This window comes from Anarrhichthys ocellatus, unplaced genomic scaffold, assembly GCF_004355925.1.
Source record: "Anarrhichthys ocellatus isolate YVR2014 unplaced genomic scaffold, GSC_Weel_1.0 scaffold90, whole genome shotgun sequence".
Taxonomy (NCBI): domain Eukaryota; kingdom Metazoa; phylum Chordata; class Actinopteri; order Perciformes; family Anarhichadidae; genus Anarrhichthys; species Anarrhichthys ocellatus.
In genome coordinates, this window is record NW_022280120.1 from 847,367 (window position 1) to 866,526 (window position 19,160).

General features: G+C 41.6%; 1 protein-coding gene across 3 annotated transcripts; it reads left to right on the top strand.

The window, feature by feature from the left end:
* Positions 1-1,868: 1,868 nt before the first annotated feature.
* On the top strand, positions 1,869-17,531 carry LOC116398778 (endothelin-3). 3 transcript variants are annotated; one of them, XM_031875395.1, is made up of 4 exons: positions 1,869-2,069; positions 2,883-3,093; positions 11,780-11,932; positions 14,885-17,531. In XM_031875395.1, the coding sequence occupies exons 1-4, from the start codon at positions 2,000-2,002 to the stop codon at positions 14,967-14,969; spliced, it is 519 nt and encodes a 172-aa protein (XP_031731255.1). In that variant the 5' UTR covers positions 1,869-1,999; the 3' UTR covers positions 14,970-17,531. The 3 variants fall into 3 exon arrangements, with proteins under 3 accessions (XP_031731255.1, XP_031731257.1, XP_031731256.1); XM_031875397.1 differs by having other exon boundaries at positions 14,888-17,531; XM_031875396.1 differs by having other exon boundaries at positions 2,886-3,093.
* Positions 17,532-19,160: the final 1,629 nt, after the last annotated feature.

Here is a 19,160-nt window from a genome sequence, read left to right on the forward strand (position 1 = left end):
AATAACCTTTAATTAGTGCATAATTCAAGTTGTTTTGCAGCTTGAAATGTTGATATTGTAGTGTTATACAATTTCATCAATAGCCAGTTCTGAATTATTTTATAGTTCAAATTGCAGAGTCAAACAAGATAAGGTCACCATAATTATGAAGTGTAATTTATATTGGATTTTTCACAAAATTGCTTCAACGTAATGAAATATGTAACCATTAGTGAAAAAAGTTACAATAGACTAATTGAACATGACTATTACGACAGGTCTGGACCACTGCTAAATTGTGTTTGGGAAAATTCAAAATACGCCTCTTAGGAACAAATCCGTTTGTATCAGTGGTTCTTGAGGCCCATTGTTCTTAAGGGAGACTTGTTACCCTGGTCTACCTGCAGTTCATACAGTGGCGGGCCGTGCATTTTATACCTGGGCCTTCACTGCTGTCCTGCAGCTGAAACACAGCGACAGTCATTATTTGTTTCGTGTAAAAATTAAGCCAACACCTATCTGCAGAGTATACGCCGGGAGTGCGTCTCCTCTCTGCTCTGACTGCAGCTGGGACTGCTGCGCGAGTTACCACCTGTGAGCTTTGGGGCGGCGGAGGGGCAGCACCCGCTGCTCGTTCACGACAGTAACTGTAGAACGGTAGTCCTTTAACGTCACAAAAGTCTCCAATAACACCAGAACAAGTCGCTAGATTTGTCACTAGTAGCTTTTGACAAAAAAAGTCGCCATGAGGGTTTAGAAAGTCACCAGATTTAGCGAGAAAGTCGCCAGGTTGCCAACACTGGCACCGGCTAAATATGTCCCTAGAGCAACACTGGATGCAACAATGGTTCCTATCACATATAAAACCAAACAAAAATCCAATCTTCATAAAAACAAGTTGTACAAATAATAATATATAAACAAGCATCTTAAAGCTACTGCAGATGTAAAAACAAACGCATTTAACTTACCAGAGCTGCTGTTCACTATTTAGCTGCTGTTCCTCCTTTCTTTGTTAATAAAGAGTTTAATCTCACGGTTGTTCAGTACATCCGTGCGTTTTAGTTCCAGTAAGAAGTCCTTCTCGATTCATGGACGCCAGTGAAGACAGTCGAGCCTCCCCAGTTGTATTTATTGAATACATTTTAATGCGTTTGAGGGCTGAAAATGTCCGCTTGACAGAGGCAGCAGATTTTGGCATCGTCACCGCCCAACACATCAAATCAAGTACTTGTAGACCAGCTAGCAGGCTCTGGCACGTCAAAGAATACGCCCAACATGTCAAACTAAAGATCTGATTGGTTGAACACTATGACAATCAACAATATCGTCCCCATTCACTTAAACTGCAAAGGGATTCACTTGTGAGTCTGCAGGCCTCTCTTCTTACCTAGAGACACAGAGGTGAAATCTGATTGGATAAAAGCTCTACTTAAAACAAGTTGCACTGGAAGCAGAGCAACTGAGGAAGACAGTAGCCGTGCAATGAGAAAATAAGATGATGGGAAAAATATTTTTATAAATTATAATACATGTAGTGTATTTAAGGAAAAATATTAAAGTATAAAATAGCTATAACTTTGTGATTCTGTTTAGGCCAGCAGAGAAGGCCTTGCAGGCCCTGAAGGCCCACCACTGAGTTCTTATGGGTGTGTCGGTTGTCGGTCTGGGTTTCAGCTAATGTCATATGATGGACCGGAAGTGAGCGGTCAATTGCAGCAAAACTGGACAGCTCCTTCCCACGAGTCTCAAACCTTTTCTTTGGCGTTTGACTGGGACGCTTTTATTCTGAAAACTCACCACAGGAAGCTCGCGTGACTACTGCAGGTGACTTGTCGCTGAGCTGTGGGCTCCTGATAACCCGGAGTGTGGGTGAGGTGAGCGCCAGACACGCGGAGCGGCAGTGCATCTCTACAGGCGGTTAGCGGCTGATGCGGGATGTTTTCTGAGGAGACCTGAGGAGCTCACGGGAGACGCTTTGGACTTTTTGACATTTTCATTTTCTGATGTTTCATGTGTGATGGCTAATGTGTCGTCGGTTGATGTGGGAGTTTTGTTTCTCATCGTGGTGACAGCGTCTTTGGCAAACGGTGAGTAGTATGAGACTGTAGTCTTTTTATTGTTGTGTTTATTCTACACAAATGATGTTCACATAGAGTAAGAAGCAGATACAGTTCGCGTTTGCATATTACAAAATATCATAAAACCAGCACGACAATAATTCTATTAGGTGTTACAATTTTCAAATAACTGATTAATCACTGAGTCTCGAGCTTGTTAAGATAATGACAGATGCACATGTCAGGTAACAAGAGCCCAAGAGGTTTTCTCCTTTTTAACTCATTTAACTAAGTGTAACACAGACTAGTTACCCACAGCGACCTGTTTGATATATTTACTGTTTAAATCACCTCAATTAAGGGCTGGGCAACATATCAGTATCATATCAATATCGTGAAAAGAGACCAGATATCTCTTTGATTTTGGATACCGTAATAACGTTATAAGGCTGCATTACTGTAAAATTACCTACTCTTCTGAATTTAGTCTGTTAACTATGTTCGAGCTGTTCTTCTATTTGCCTTTACCCTCTTAGTCATGATATCCACCTTACTGCACTATACAATCAGCTATACAATAGCGATATCGAGGTATTTGATACAAAAATATTGTGATATTTGATTTTGCCCATATCACCCAGCCCTACCTCAGTTAATCCACAGTAGAAACTGTTATCAGATGGCCAATGCTACTTGACCTGTCGACCAGTCGGATCAGCACTTTATTGGTCGCAAGGATTGTAGCTTTGTACTGAGGTCTGATTTATAATCTTAAATTATATATCAAATAAATAAATGAATTGATTTATTATTAACATTTCTTCTCAAATTGCCATGATCCAGCAGGATCCTCATCTAGCAAAGATGTGAGCGAGAGGAAGGAGGTGGAGGCGGCCGCGGTCAAACTGCTCCTCACCGGTGGAGCGAAGCCCTGCTTCGCCTGCGACCCGCCGGGCGCCAGGAGGCGTTCCAAGAGGTGCACGTGTTACTCTTACAAGGACAAGGAGTGTGTGTATTACTGCCACCTGGACATCATCTGGATCAACACGCCAGAGTAAGAGTCCTCCTCAGTGAGCCTTATTGTTGCTGCTGCACTATCACGTTACCATGACCATTTATAGGGCTTTATAGTGCGGCTGTGGGCTGTGCGTTGCTTTACTGCGGCTTAGGCTATATGGTGTCAGGTCATGATCTCTAATCTTCTTGTTAAAGGAACACTCTTGATTCTTTTAAAGGGACAGTTCACCCCAAATCAAAAATACATATTTTGTTTCTGTTAACCCTTCAGTTATCAATCTAGATTGTTCTGGTGTTAGTTGCAGAGTGTTGGAGATATCGGCCGTAGGGATTCTCTCCAATATAATGGTGTTTGAAAAACTATGAAAAATCATGAGCTGGTTCCTCAAGATAATCCACAGACCAGTTTCATGGTTAATAGTCTCTACGGCTGATATCCTCAACACTCCGCAAGTCACACCAAAACAATCTAGATTGATAAATAGCACTACAGGTAAGGGGGAAATTATGTGTTTTCGTTCTTGGGTTGAACTGTCCCTTTAAGGCATGAAATGATTTGGTGGAAGCCAGTTTCCCCCCCTCATATATCAGCATTTATTTCACTCATTCAGCATTCGTTTTTGCGTTCCTGTCATGTTTTTATTGTAGATCAGCTTCAGAATCCTCAAACATGAAACCTCAAAATATTGCACTTCATTCTGCAAACTCAAGTGCCTTTGAGCTCACCTGCATTGGGTGATGCCCGCCTGACAGAGAGCAGTGCAGCAACAGTTTCTCTGCTGCTACAAGCACATGCAGAACTCCCATCGGGAAGATCTCGATTTTAAGTGAAGGTTTAGCGGCTCTCGCTTTCTGAAGCTATTTCAGACATGTTTATGGTGCAGGAAGCAAATTCAAACCCGTACACCTCCTAACGTCAGACCAACAGAAACATACCTGGATGAAATCAGAGACATTGTGCCCTACAGTGTTAAGGCCGTGTGTTTTCCACAGCAACACGTTGAGCTGTGCGCAATCTTGTCTTTGTCTTCCTTTGTTGCCCGGGAGTTCTACTATGTGTGAATCAAGCTGCAGGCAAAAGGTCTCTCCTGAGTTACTTAGGGTTGGTATGTTTGCTAATGTCTCAAAGAAGATCAGTAGCTCCTGTTTTGACTTGGCAAATCAACCATTTGTTCTATTAAATATGTGCTGATTTCCTGAACAGAAATCTGAACATTGCATGAAGCCAGGTTCAATGTTCTTGTTTCTTTTTGATAACTTATTGGAGTCGGAAGTTTTCACAGAGGGAATTTTGGATATCGCTTTGTTTCACTCCATAAATCAGAAAATACTGTCAACAGCCATTAAAAAAATCTGCATGTTTTTAGTAATAAGATGTTGTATAAATGAGGCTCTGAATGATGTGTGAACAAACATCTCAGTAGAAACCTTCAGAATATAGAGAGGAATGAAAGTGCAAAGTTTGGTGTATGTAAGAGCTGAAGTGGAGATTTGTGTATCAGAGTCTGAGAAACAACTCATTTAGAGAAAACAGAATAGGGTAAAAAATGTAACTACAGACATTAGCTTGAAACTTCCCCAGTTCATAACTTTCATTAAGACAAATATTTTTTGTGAGATTTCTGAGATTTTAAGTTTAAATATACAAATGTTTATTGTGAATTTACAGAAATCTCCCAATTGACCATGTTTTTTACTTGAATTGAAGATGTTTGTTTTTTTACCATGTGGGCTCAGTAATCATCCTTTGACATTAGGATTTGTTTACCCTGGATCTTATGGAACAGCTATGTTCACATGGGAGCCTGTTTGTGAAAAGGTGAATATTTGTTCTGAGGCTTTATGCATCTTAGGGTACAGCTTCTAAAGTACCTGCAGCTGTTACAGTAAGTTGACATTTAGACTTTACTCCGGTAAAGTTTTCTTATTCAACAGTTTTGGATTTCCCATCGCTCGGTACTAGAACAGTATGCTCAAACATCATCAGTTTTCAGTATTCTTTTGCAACATATAAATCGTGTGTATTACAGTCACTGATTTAGATGTAGTTCCTAATGTCAGTTATATCTATTTTAATTAGCGCTAGAGGAAAAACTGCAGAATAAAGATCTGCAGCAATGAGGTATTGTTGTAGGTATCTCTGTCAGCATCACACTGGTTCCCTCCATAAAAAGCCAATTAGATTTCTCCATTGGATTTTGAATTATTGCAGAGAATAAACTCTGTGGCAAACAAACGTTTATGATACTTACACGTTTTGTTCAGCAAGATAATCTTCACAAATAAACTCCTTGCAATCGGTAAAGTAAAACGCTAAAGTGAGGCTATAAACTAACTACGCCACGGTCACATGACTTATCGTCACCACCACTAAGCTTAAGGAGGACTAGTGTTCTAGTGAGGACGTTTAGTCGTCTCATTTAGACATTTGTTAGCAAGCAACTTTTTTAAGACCAATAAAAGCTTTTAAATTCATGAAAACTATGGAAGCTCACAGAAGGAAGTTTTATTATCTCCACAGTCTTTCGAGGCCGGTATAAGGTTGGGGTTATAGTGTTAGGGCCACGTGACATGTCGGGCTTTTGGTGAGCGTCTGGCGCCCTAATTGTTGCAGTGTGTCTTGCACCGTTGACACTAGTCTGCCCTTGTCGGAGGCTTTTTTGGCTGATTCATCATGTTGAATGGGTGCCGGAGACCGGTGGTGAGAGAAGTCACTCCGATCGGCTACTCAGCTTCAGCGAATCAGTGCCCGAGAAGAGAAAGGGAGGTGAGGAAAGCAAGCAAACAAGTAAAGACAAGAGGGCACACAGAGAAGGCTCCTCTCATTGTTCATCTCCTCTGATCATTCCGATACGCGGACATTTTCACAACAACATGGCTATCTGGAAACAAGCTAAGTGAGAGGGCTGTAAAAAAAGGTCAGCAAATGCTGCTTCGTTTGTATCCTCACAGCACCTTGTGTATCCGCATAGGTCTTCCGGTTTCCCAGTAGACCGGTTTGAATGCCGAGAACAGACTACCTCCACCTGGTATGGAGAGTTCTTTGCTCTCAGGTAGATGCAGAACGTACGTCCTATTAGGCCGTTGTTTGACAGTCGGCCTTTAGCGCCGCCAGTTCTTCGATGTTGGTTGGGTGTGTCTGGCCTTTGACCTCCACCTCAAGTTGAAAAGTAAAGATCAGACCTAAGATTCCAATGCAGAAATGCCTTCAGATGTGTAGCTTATCAGCAGCTGGCGATCACAAATCATTAAATGTGATTGATGCTGCTCTTGGTGCAGCTTCACAAAATAAATCACAGCAAGGTGGTGTCGGGTTTGCCCTCCAGACAGAAAGACAGAGTGTCAGAAAAGGTCGTGCCGTTTCTCATTTACCTCGTTTGCAGTTTCCCTTTGGCAAAATGATTGCTAGAAATCATTTACTGTTAAGTTGAGGTTGAAAAATGGTACTGTCTGTCCAAGATGAGTAGTTTCTGCAACACTTTGATATCATCAGCAGGGTTATTTTCTCTTTAGAAAGCTCCTCCAGAGCCCCAGGCTAAGTAGTGCTGACTGAGTAAACCAACCTTCATGTGTAAAATCTGTGGAGTTAAGTTACAACAATTTTGATCGGTAAAAAAATATATGATTGATATATGCAAGCCAAGTACAAAGTCAGATATCTCTATATCAGTGTGCAAAATGTTGTCCTCCAACAGGAGGACTCCAGGATAAACGGTCATGCTTAAACAGATACTGGCTAAACAAAGCCAGATCCTTTTAGAACCTGCCTCAAAATCCTTAATCTCCTGAAAGGGGAGCACGTTTTGCAGTGCGTTCAAAAGAGACTACAAACTGTGAGAAAAGCACATTGCATTCTTTTGCTCAATACCATTTGGTCCGCAGGCACACATGGCAATATAATCTGATCCATCCTTTCTCTGTATGAGCTTATTCCTTTTCAGAGTAATAAGTGAAGGCAATCCCGGCATTTAGAGGGATAGTACAAATAACATTTCACTTGTCAGGGGTTTGCCACTATCAATGTCATATGTTAACAGTAATTATAACAAGGTATTAAAGGTTATTTGACAGTGGCCTCAAATCCCTAATGCAATTCATAACATGTTTTTTGCTCAACTCTCTACCAAGACCGACTCCTGCGCCGGTTTCTCCTCAACAAGAGCCAAGTAATAAAGACATGTGGCCCCTGGTCACCCAAAGGTTCCCCATAACAAGCTGCTGTACTGTTGAACGACTGTCAGTCGGATAAAAACTGGCATCAGGTCATCATACGGACTGAACTCTTTGACCCTGCTCTCCATTGAAGGAAACTATGATGAAATCATGTCAGTGTTCAACGTCAAGCCCCCTTGTTTTCTGCTGTAATCATTACAAATAAGCCAATCTATAATGTAAGGACTGTAGTGGCCTATTTCAATACATTGTTTAATGGGTGCCTTGCGATAGTCTGGCGACCTGTCCAGGGAGTAGTCTTCACCCAATGACAGCTGGGATCGGCTCCAGCCCCTCCGCAACCCTGAATATGATAAGAGGTTACGGATAATGGATGGATGCTGATGTTTTATGCTGATGTTTTATGCTGATGTATGCTCCCATCTATGTGGTTTATGTGGCCACAATGTTAAAGAGTAATTTTTAACGTTACTGGGCATGTTGGTGCCGGTGAACCTCTGTCCATACACTTGATTAATGATGCTGTTGCGTCTGTCACCTGTGTGTGAATATGTGGCCGCTGTGCCAGGCTGTGAGACGTTGTTAATGTTCATGTTGGTGCCTAACGTTACCTCTGATGATGACGTGCATTCAGGCAAGTATAGTCGTAATGGCGTTTTTTGGTTAACATATGTTTCTCATATGTCATATGTGTTGGTCTTGGATGGGCTGGATTGGGCCGCTGTGGTAGATCGGCGCTTCGATCCCTGGCACCGGGAAAGATACTTAACCCCAAATTGCTCCCGTAAGCTGTGCGTGCGGTGTATGAATGAGTTAGTTAGTCCTGGTGTGCAGGTGGTACCTTGTATGGTAGCCCCTGCCATCAGTGTATGAATGGTAGAATGACATGTAGCGTCAAAGCGGAGGACTAGAAAGGCGCTGTAAGTCCATTTACCTGATGTTCTCTGCGCCCACCCTCGCTGTGATTTCTGCCTTCGCCACTGATGAGGTGTTCTGGGTTCGCCTGAAGATCCTCCAACACCATCAGGGTTTGATTGCCCAGGTTGTTCAAGAGAACCACTGCTGTACTCCAAAGGTAGCAGGTGGTGCCATGTGGTTTTAGTTCACTGTGATGTTCACTTTTTTTTCATTTTGGTTAGCTTGTTCTTCATAACACTTTACAGCCATGTGGAGAGAAAATAACAAGACTTAAGGGCAGAGTCAATGTGAGCAGCTCACCACATGCATGCTGTGAGAGCAGCAAAGCATCTCTCCTTCCTGTGCTCCTGTGCTCACCAAGCTACCTGCTGAGACCTGGAAACGTGGCAGCATCCACAAGTCCAATGGGGGAAGAGACGCAGAGGAAAAGTATTCCAGCTGACCCAATAAGGGAGTTGTTGTTGGGATCTGACTATATGGCTTCGACATGTGCTGTGGAACAAAGAGAGTCAGGCCTTCCCTTTTGCAAGCAAAGGTTTCATCCTGATTGTAGTTTGAGCACCAAACCCCCCAACTCTGGAGAAATTCACATTAGGGTGTGAGTTTCCTCCCCCCAAATGCAACACTGCTCTCATTGGACGAGAGCAGGGATGCCGAGGCGGGACCTCCGGTCAGACGACCCTGCTCCCCCAAAAAAACTATGCTTCCCTGAAGTTACCTGAAAGCAGCGCTGCAATCTAATTGGCCGAGAGCCAAGACACCCCAGGACCCCTGTGGTTCAGCCACTGTTCTACAAAACTACCTGCAACCCCCACCTCAATGCTTTTTCCCTTCGACCTCCGTCAAGCTAGGGAGCACACCAACGTTGTTTCCCTTTTCAACCAAATCCTAGGTTTAACAGTTTATATTCGCTGGCCGAATTCACCAAGCTGTCTATTTTATCTTTGTTCGTATCCACGAAGTGAACCCCGTTTTAGTCCTACAGAAGTGAAGAAGCAAGACTTCTTCAGAGAGAGAGAGAGAGAGAGACAACTTCCACTCTCCACCAAGCGCCTCGTTTGCTCCGGCCATAAGGACGCGAAAATCCCTTATCCAGACGAAGCGATTCTCTCTCACCGAGAGAACACCTCCCGCGGCCCACAGCCGCGCTGCCTGAGCCCACCGAAGCTCAGAAGAACCCCTCAGAAGAACCCCCCTCAGTCACCACGATTGCATCGTACCGTAAGGCGAAATAGATTCTGGGCAGATTTAGAGGGTTCATTTGTGTTTATTTTATCTTGTTTGTGTGCTTAAAGTACTGTTCATTTTTATAACGTGGTGTATGCTTAATAATCGCCGACACTAACGGTCGCTGAGATCGTTGGGGTTGTGGAGAAGCTAGTGTATTTCATGCTACCGTGATCTGTGTTGAGCTAGCCGCCTAGTGAGGTCGAAGTTGCTTCTCATCAGTTCAGGAGGTCAGAACCGCCGGCTGAGACAAAGAGTCGCGGTTCTTGCTCCCCTGGCTGAGAGCGCAATCTTCCGTACTCCAGCGCGGCGCGAAGGATCTTAATCTTTTGTTTTATTTCATTTTGTTTTGTTCCTTTCCCTTCTCGTTTACTAATCCCCACACACACATATAGCTTTGAGTTAATCTAGCTACGTGCTAAACGGCTACCGGCACGTATAGACGCCAGGTCTCCTGTTGGCTATCCGCCATTTTTGAGTCTCACGCATGAGAGACGTCACTACGTCCCAAATACGTCATACGTCGCTGAGCTGTTCCCTCGCTCCTCCCCCTTACGCACACATACACACGCACACACACTTCCCCCCCCCCCCTTCTTTTCAATCGTCTGTTGATTTTAGATAGCGTGCTCATGAATGTATAGTTGTTGTTAGTTTAGATATTAGTTGACTAGATCATTGGTATTAGAATGTAATAAACTCTGTTATATTTTAAAGAGCAGCTGTCTGTGATTACTTTGTGCATGTGTATTGTGATAATAGCTGTATATGTGGTCTGTGCTCGAACTTAAACCTTCACTTTCACTCTGAATGTGTAATAGTACTCAGACTATTGACATTGCGAGTGAACACTAATTATGAGACTTAGTTTTATCGTTTGGTTATTGGTCCCTGTTCGCAGGGTGGTGCCCCGTTATTATTAATGATCATTAATAATTGTTACTGACATTAATAATTCTATTGATGTCAAGAATTTAGTTTCTTAGATGCTGATAACCTAAACATGCTCCTTTACGTTCCCAACATCTTGGTGCCCCCTTTTTGAGGCTATGTTATTCCCAACATTGTCAAGATACTCAGACTTATTTTGAAGAGAAAAAAAGGGAATGGTACCATTATTACCCAGACTAGAATAGCTAATGGACTGTCCAGCTTTGACCTACTCTACCTGCCCTAGTTGTGCATGTTAACACTTTTATTGCACAATGAGGAATTATTACCAACATTTGGGTGCACTTAAATTCAGTTTCACCTCTGAAGAAAGTTGTATGTATGACATTGTTGTCCCAAAAAAGATAAGAGAGGTAGATAGATACAAATATCTATAGACCTGAGATTCATATGTTACAATACCCATAAGTGGCCACAAAGAATAGGCAGTAATCTCGATTTTACACATACCAAGCAATCCTCCAATATCCTGTACCATATGAATGCTCATATACAGTAAAACAGAGCCTTGCTCATGCCTTACTTTTTGTTCAAATCAGCCTAAATCACAGTGGGGCTGATATTCCACTTTTCCACCGAAAGCAGCATGTATACCTGTTTTTTTTTTTTAAACACATGTAAACCCTCTAACAACAGGCTTACAGGTTAGACTGTTTTTTTCCCTGGTGTGTCACATTTTATGTCACGGATGCACCGGAAACCGGGTTAGTAAACAGTAGAAATGTTGTGGTGGTACTTTTTACATCTCTTACTTATTCCGTCTCTCTTTCAAACTGTCAAACCAGAGTTGGTAGAAAGACTAACGGAGACAGTTTTGATGAGTTGTATCGTTTCTGTCATTTGAATGAAGTGTGTTTTACAACGAAGACAAAAGCCAGATGTTAGTCGGCGTTGTAGTGGGGTTTTTGAAATAGACACGTATTACTTTACTGGCATCATACAACATGAATCATGAGTTCAAGGAGTTTTCAAACTTTGAACTTGTTTTTCTTTTACTGGCGATTACTTTCAAACATGTATTGAAGTCAAAACACACTGACTTTAGTGTAGTAGGTACACCTTTACAATCTATAGATCCAACAGTTGTGGGATAAATCATCATTGCAAAACTTATGCTAAATAGTTGTAGAAACTATTTTAATATTTTAGTAGTTAAGTTAGATGTTGCAGTCTGTTGTTTTGTTATACTGGAGTGCATTATTCTGAATGGTGTTTCCTATATTCTGTCCCAATGGTGGAGGACAAACTATTAGAAACAACTGTCAATATAATGAGTCCAGTATAAAACTGTCTGCCACTGACAGAAGCCTCTAAAATCATCACAGAGTTCCATTTGTTTCTCTCTGACGCTGTGTTAAACATTATAAGCCTGGTAAAAACTGTAGTCTGTGGTCAGTCTAATGTACAGGGCTTCCTATCTGTCTGGTCACTCAGCGCACTGTGTCTTTTTGTAGGTACACTGTACCATACGGTATGTCCAGTTACCAGGGCTCCCTGCGTGGGAGACGCTCCACTGAGGCTGATCAGCGGAGGAGGTGGGAGGTGGCCCAGCGCTGTGTGTGCACACAGCAGACCGACTCTCACTGCAGCCGCTTCTGCTTGGACAGGTAAGTCTACCACGGGGGGAGAAAAAAACATGCAATGTTCACAAGTGTTTGTTCTTTTTAGGCGATACCAACAGGGGACATGTGTCCTCAACAAGTTAACACTCATTGAAAACACACATGGAATTGGCATGCAGGTGCCCGGGCCACACTGCATGCGTGAGCAGCGTACGACGGCTCCCTCGCTGAACTGCTGTAGCTTGCCCCCGTGTGGTGTCCACATTGCTATAATACATTAGATATACACTGCCGTTCAAAAGTTTGGGGTCACTTAGAAATCCCCTTGTTTTTGAAAGAAAAGCACATGTTTTGTCCATTAAAATAACATCAAATTGATCAGAAATATTGTGTAGACATGTTGTAAATGACTACTGTAGCTGTAAACAGCTGATCTTTAATGAAATATCTACATAGGCATACAGAGGCCCATCCTGTCTTCCAATGACAAGCTGTGTTTACTAATGCAAGTTGATCATTTCAACAAAATAACCGATCATCAGAAAACCCTTGAAACTGTTGTGCTGATTAAAGAAGCAATACATCTGGCCTTTTTTGGACTAGTTGAGTATTTGGAGCATCAGCAGTTGTGGGTTCCATTACAGGCTCAAAATAGCCAGAAACAAAGAACCTATTTCCTCCTTCAACAGGACAATGACCCAAAGCACAGCTCCAAACTATGTAAGAACTATTTAGCAAAGAAGCAGTCGGCTAGTATTCTGTCTGTCATGGAGCGGCACAGTCACCGGATCTCAGCCCTATTGAGTTGTTGTGGGAGCAGCAAGAGGTGCCCATCAAGCCAATCCCACTTGTGCAAGGTGCTTCAGGAAGCATGGGGAGAAATCTCTTCACATTACTTTAACAAATTGACAGCTAGAATGCCAAGGCTGTAATTGCTGCAAATTGAGGATTCTTTGATGAATGAAAAGTTTGAAAGTATTATTTAAATTAAAAATCATTATTTCCAACTTTGTCAATGACATTTCTTCCTATTTAAACTCATTTCATGTATGTTTTCAGGGAAAACAACGACATTTCTAAGTGACCCCAAACTTTTGAACGGCAGTGTATATAAAATACATCATAAATAATAATAATAATCCACAATTAAAAGCCGGTACTCTATTAATGTCGTGCAAGTCACTGCATTTTCCACTACAGTGTCCTGCAACTATTTCAGAATAAAAGCCTTATGTAATCAAATGAAGGGGTTCTGTCCATTGAAAACAAAACGTTACAGTGCTTTTTTATTTTGAATAAGAAACAATCTTTCATGTCTAGGACATATTCTACAGATGTTCACATTGGAACTGTAGTGATGTCGCTGGTGTGATGGCCAGTCTACTGTCAAAAGATTCTGCAATGCACACGTGCTGCCCGTGCAGGCAGTGTGGCCCCGGGCGTAAATCATATATATTTACCTGCTGGTAACAATGTTTATCCTCCAATACCAGTGAGAGGATAGGTTCCAAGTTTTACAAGTCCATCTTTAAACAATACGGACAGTTGCTGGACACTAATCATCTCTCCTGTCTCCTGTGTTCCCCGACTAATCCAGCTCCAATATAAGAGATGGGGACAGTCCTCGGTCAATGACTGTCAGTGTATAATGGGCATGACAGTATTATATAAAGACGGATATGAACAAATCTGACCCTATCCTTTCATTTTATGTTAAAAAGTGTAGCGGACATCCGAGGAGAGTTTATCAAACGGAAATGTCTATGACACAATCTGAACTAATAAACTTCTGTCAGGAACTGGTGTCTCTTGCCCTTCATAGGTCACTAAGTGGTGAGACTCTCTGTTTCTGTGTGTCTGGACAGAGTCCAGATGGAGTTGGGGTCACGTTTAACACTTAGACCGTTAAGACTGAGTCTACCATGTTATGTGACCCCATCTGTGCGCTTAAGATCAACCACATTCCTGAGGACACATCCAATTATAATACACAACTCAAATAAAAGTTTCCTTGATATGTTAGTCCTAGTCTTAGTAAGTCCCTGTATATAGATATAGATATAGATAGATAGATAGATAGATAGATAGATAGATAGATATCTATATATATCTATAGATATCTATCTATATATATATATATATCTATATATATATATATATATATATCTATATATATATATATATATATATATATATTAAAAACATCTGAGTCTATAAAGGTTAGTCATAGTTAGGGATAACAAGCTGTCTGCCTGCAACTGTGATATAATCCACATCTCTCAGACCAACAGAAGCGGGGTAGGTCTATATATGTCGTGTCATTTTTTGATTCATTCAATCTTTAATTGATCAGGTTTAATTCAGCGATTCGTATCAAACTATTTGACATCATGTTGCGGCTGAGATAGCACCGAGTTCAAATAAAGAATAATTAAAACTAATCTGTAAGTAACTAGTATAAAGTAAGTTCTGTAAAGTATGAGGTTGAATAAAATAATCCAGATGAGTGGTTTTGCATAAAGCTGCACCCCCTTTCTCAAGAAAGCTCTACTTTCTCTCGTCTACACCTCTTCGACTGTGGACGTAGAAGCTGAAGGGTGGTCTCCAATACCATCCCAGATGTAAATGAGTTTGATGTTCCTAGACCAAATAAAATAATGTCAGATAGAAATATCTGAGGCCTAATGATCTAAATTAAACTAATATAAAGGTGCTTCACAATCTTTGCTTGTGCTTCTCAAACTCTCAGCTGCTGAACGGTGCATGTTTAGAGTTTATAAAATATACATGTTTGGAGCAAAATGTAAGGTATAATTAATAGACATCAATTAATGATTTGAGTCACAGATTCTACCTGCTCACATGCAGTCCTTTTCATTTAAATACTTTCAAAATTGGATAAAGGTTGTTCCTTTGGTTTATGTTGTTCTTTGAACTATGACTAAACCAGCAGCACCTGATCAGACATGGCCTGAAGTGTCTGTGTTTCTTTCCCAGCAGGCAGAAGAGGCCGGCCCTATCAGCGCCTAAGACAGACCAGAGGACAGCATCTCTGCGCAGTGGGCCTGAAATGGACGTATAAGTGACATGCTCTTGATCTAGAAAATGGACATGACTTGTCTTTTACATAAGGCATCCCTTTATTGCTCAGTGCCTGGTCACCAGACCGACGGAGGTATAACCGCAAAGCTACTTGCACAAAAACAGCCTGTGTCTGCTCAGCAGGTGTGGACAATGTTTTTCATTATTTGGTCACGGCTGAGGAATGGTTCACATGGCCCACTTGTGTCCACCATGAAAGACTTTGGTAGAGCTCACACGTGTCCATGCCGCGTGATGTGGAGGCCACTTTAAGAGCGTCTGCCATCCGACTCCACCACCTCGCATGCTGTTAAAACATTACATTCTTTAAGAATTCACAACTTGTCGCAGTCACTGAAACGTCCAATATATTATTTTATTTTTTATTAGGTTGTTCCATTAGTTTCAACAGTAACCGTTGAAAGCATTTCAGTGAAACGCTCCACTTTTCCGTGAGATTTATTGGAGGTAAAGGGACCTTTATTAAGCTGTATCCAAGTGTTGTGAATATGAAATGTGTTTCAATATATATAGGCTCTAAATTATATTTTCGTACAATACGTATATGTACAATAAAGGTGTATAATAAGATGTTGTATGTAGAATTATATATGTGATCATGCTAATCAACATTCCTCTGGTAAAGAACCCAGTCAAGTAAAGAAACTTACCATGTACCACACAGGAAATGTACGGGGCACGATATGTATTGTCTGTTTATTCTTGTAATGTTTGAGCCTCTAACTATTTCCCCAATCAACCGACCATCTGCACACTAAGGACCTTTACACACCGGGGGCGTGACGAATACATGACACAAAAATGCTGAATACTCGCCTGCGAATATTATATGACTAGAGCTTTTATTGTGAAAGGTAAGATCTGGTATGCTCTGCCTTTGTCAAGGTTGAAAGGAGTAACACAGTTCGAAATTTTGTGTTATTGTTTTATGAATATAGGAGCAACTCATCCTCTTCCACACAACGTGATTGGTTCATGCCTTTATTCGTTGTGCAAAGGCGAGAAAAAAACCTGACCGTCTTTTTGCTGCGTAATATTCATATTTTGTGTAAAAGTATTCCCTTTGACAAAAACAACTGGCCTTTACACCCCCCGGTGTGTAAAGGCCTTAAGGCCCTGACCAGACAGAGCATGTTGTGCAGGTGGAAAACGTGAGGCGCACAGCACTGCCATTTTTATATCCGATTTTTTTTATTGTTGCTTGGCGAGTGCTAATGTTAGCTCAACACAAACCATGAACTGAAAGCTTCCTAATAGTTAATAGTACAGTTTACATTAATGAAAAGAATTTACCCAAATTCTTAAATACCACGCTACTTTCACTTCAGGCTGATCATGATAACTATGGTTGGTGAAGTTATACAGCTCTGGGTATCCAACAAAAATCACCACACTGAAGTTGGGCCTTGTTTCCGCTCCGAGTCTAATCTTTCTCAGCGTGAGGCATTCAGGGCACTCTTGCAAAAATGCAAGACGCATAGAGCGGAAAAACATCCCGCAATGCTCGGCAATGCAAAAGCAGTGCGCACAACGCTTCACTCGTTGAAAGTGATTACAAAATGCTGCATCAGGCTGCTGAAACTGTCTGATCAGGGCCTAGAGATGTTAAGAGTGACAGATAGAACTAGTGGTTTGTTGTCAGATGGGCATCAGCAAAGTGCCCCCCATTATTCCGTTTCAGTCTGACAAAAGAAGCACATTGATGTCTTGCTTAATGTTTGAAATATTCTGATGCACATCTGGCTTTATTTAAAGATGTACTGCACACTTACATGTGTTTTTCGACCTGCAAACTCAATGATATGACTACTGTGATGAAATGCATCACTGCTGGTGTTGATATTGGCTATATCATTGTTAATATTGAATTTCTTTCCAAATGTATAAAAATCTGTATTTCATTGGTTGAAAACCCCTTTTACCACCTTGTTTAGCATTTTCAAAATGATGGGGTGGGTGGAGTTAGGCTTGCACCTGTGGGTGAAGTTACACTTAAAGCATTTCAAATGAAATTGCCCCTGACTTGATGTGCCTGGATAAATGGTCTCTGATCAACCATGTTTGGTTAGTTTGATCAGAGACTCCCTTTACATCCATACTGAGTTCATATAAGGAGACACTGACACTTGTCCTTGAACAATATGTCCATAATGATATCATGCTTTCCGGTAATTCCAATACATATATACAGTAGGCGGGATAACACTAATGATTTGTGGGTCATATATTGTATCTGCTCGTTGATTTCAGGATCAAACTATTGAAACTACAGAATATGCATGCTTTGAATATTTTGGTGACTCCCTGACAAGTTAACATTACCACAGTATAGTAGAGATGGGGACTTAGACTTGGGACTTGGACTCAAATCACACTTGAGTCACACACAGTGTATTGAGGCTTGACTTCAAAGCAAAGTGTAACAGAGGTTGCTCTCAGTGAAGTGTCTGTTATGCTGATGGTAGCATTTCTGTGTTGCGTGAAAGTGGCACAAATCCCTGGTGCTGGCATGAGTTGAAACCATTCAGAATATAATAAAGATTGCAACCCAAGTCTGTGGCACATCATTCCCTTCCTTTTTCTTTGTTTGTTGTTGCTTTGAACCCTGCACAGCCTGGAAGGTGAGGACCTCACAGAAGACTGTGGCTCTTTGCACTCTGCACACAGCTTTCCTTTTAAGTTTGACTTGGATATCTGACCCAGCTGTGTGTCTTTACAACACAAGCCTCTGGCTGGTGGAGAGAGGGGAGCCCGAGGCAGACTAGAGATAAGAGATAATAGAGATAATAAGCCTTTCTCTTAGAATGCCATCTATCATCATGTCTGTCAAGCTGAATATTATACTGCATGGCAGAATTGGGCAAGTTACTTGAAAAATGCAATCAGTTGAACCTTCACTAAGTCCTTGCCAGTCATGGCGTAACATCGTCCAGCTCTGACCAGGGTCTAACGACTATCACAGCTCTGCTCCGTAGGCTTGTGCAGTCGTTTTAGATTTTCTCCACTATCAGGCTGGTTAGGGTTACCCCCAAATCCACTCAACCAACCAACCAGGTTGAGTGGATTTGGGGCTCGTCATGGTTAAACGTTGTGTAATAGAGATACTCGTTATACTGAAAAAAAAAGACTTTTTGGCCCTGTAATTATTACCTCGATTATTTTTGTAAATTTTACAAGAAATTATCATTCCAGTGCTTTTACTTTAAAATATCACCTTTTATTTAATGTGTTACTTGGTGTTTGTTTGTAATTATGTATCCTCATTTTTATAAGTACATTTTAATCATTCACACTAAGTAATAGCTACTAAACTACTGTATTGAATGCACTACCTGACACAACAAAGTAAAATGTACTTGGGTAATACGAGTAAAACCTGGCAACCTATAGCGCGTACTCAGGGGGTGACGTTAGAGGAGATTTCGCGCTCCTTTCTTCAACGAGACGACGGAACAGCAGAACCTGAACAAGGACGGCAGCGTTTCACCTGAGGAGAGGAACTTCATGGACGGGAGCCATTGGGGTAGGTTATATGTTTAATTAATGCTCTACGTTGCTGTTCAGCCTTCGGTCAAGTCTGTGTTTGAGTTGTGAACACTGAAGAGTAGCGAACTGGTCAGTTTAGCGTGCTAGCTAGTTAGGCTATCATGCTAGCTAACTTGGGACAGCATTACAGACATGGCTCACGGCGCAACATTTTGTGGACATGTTTTTGGTGGTTTTGTTCACGATTTTACAGGGTTCTCCCTTGAAAAGTTGTTGGCCTGGGGACACGGTGCTCGACCAGCTGCGCTCAGTCGACGAGGGGGAGGGGGAATTACTTTGGTTTTGTGAAGCCCACTTCTGCCACACAGGTGCTTTGCTGTGCTGCGACACACGCACAGCGTGCTTTCTCTCGGACATCCTCAAGTGCAGCCGAGGTCGAATGAGGGAAATGTGACAAGACAGGGAATCATAGCTAAGCAGCAACAAGCACTCTGGTCATGTGCTAAAAAATATCCCATACGTGGTGGAATTAGTGACTTTAGAGCGAGTCTAATACACTTAACATTATTTTGTCACTATCATATTCTGACATATTTTTAAAGTAACTTATATTTCTGTCATTAGTTTTAAACTTGTCTCTATCCAATGTGGTGTCCTTGATGATTAAGGCTTTGGCCATGAAACA

Bases quoted from the DNA above. Each gene is read 5' to 3' on its own strand.
- LOC116398778 (XM_031875395.1), top strand. From the start codon at position 2,000: ATGGCTAATGTGTCGTCGGTTGATGTGGGAGTTTTGTTTCTCATCGTG. The intron at 2,070-2,882 runs GTGAGTAGTATG...GCCATGATCCAG, and splicing joins GACAGCGTCTTTGGCAAACG to CAGGATCCTCATCTAGCAAA. The intron at 11,933-14,884 runs GTAAGTCTACCA...TTTCTTTCCCAG, and splicing joins AGCCGCTTCTGCTTGGACAG to CAGGCAGAAGAGGCCGGCCC.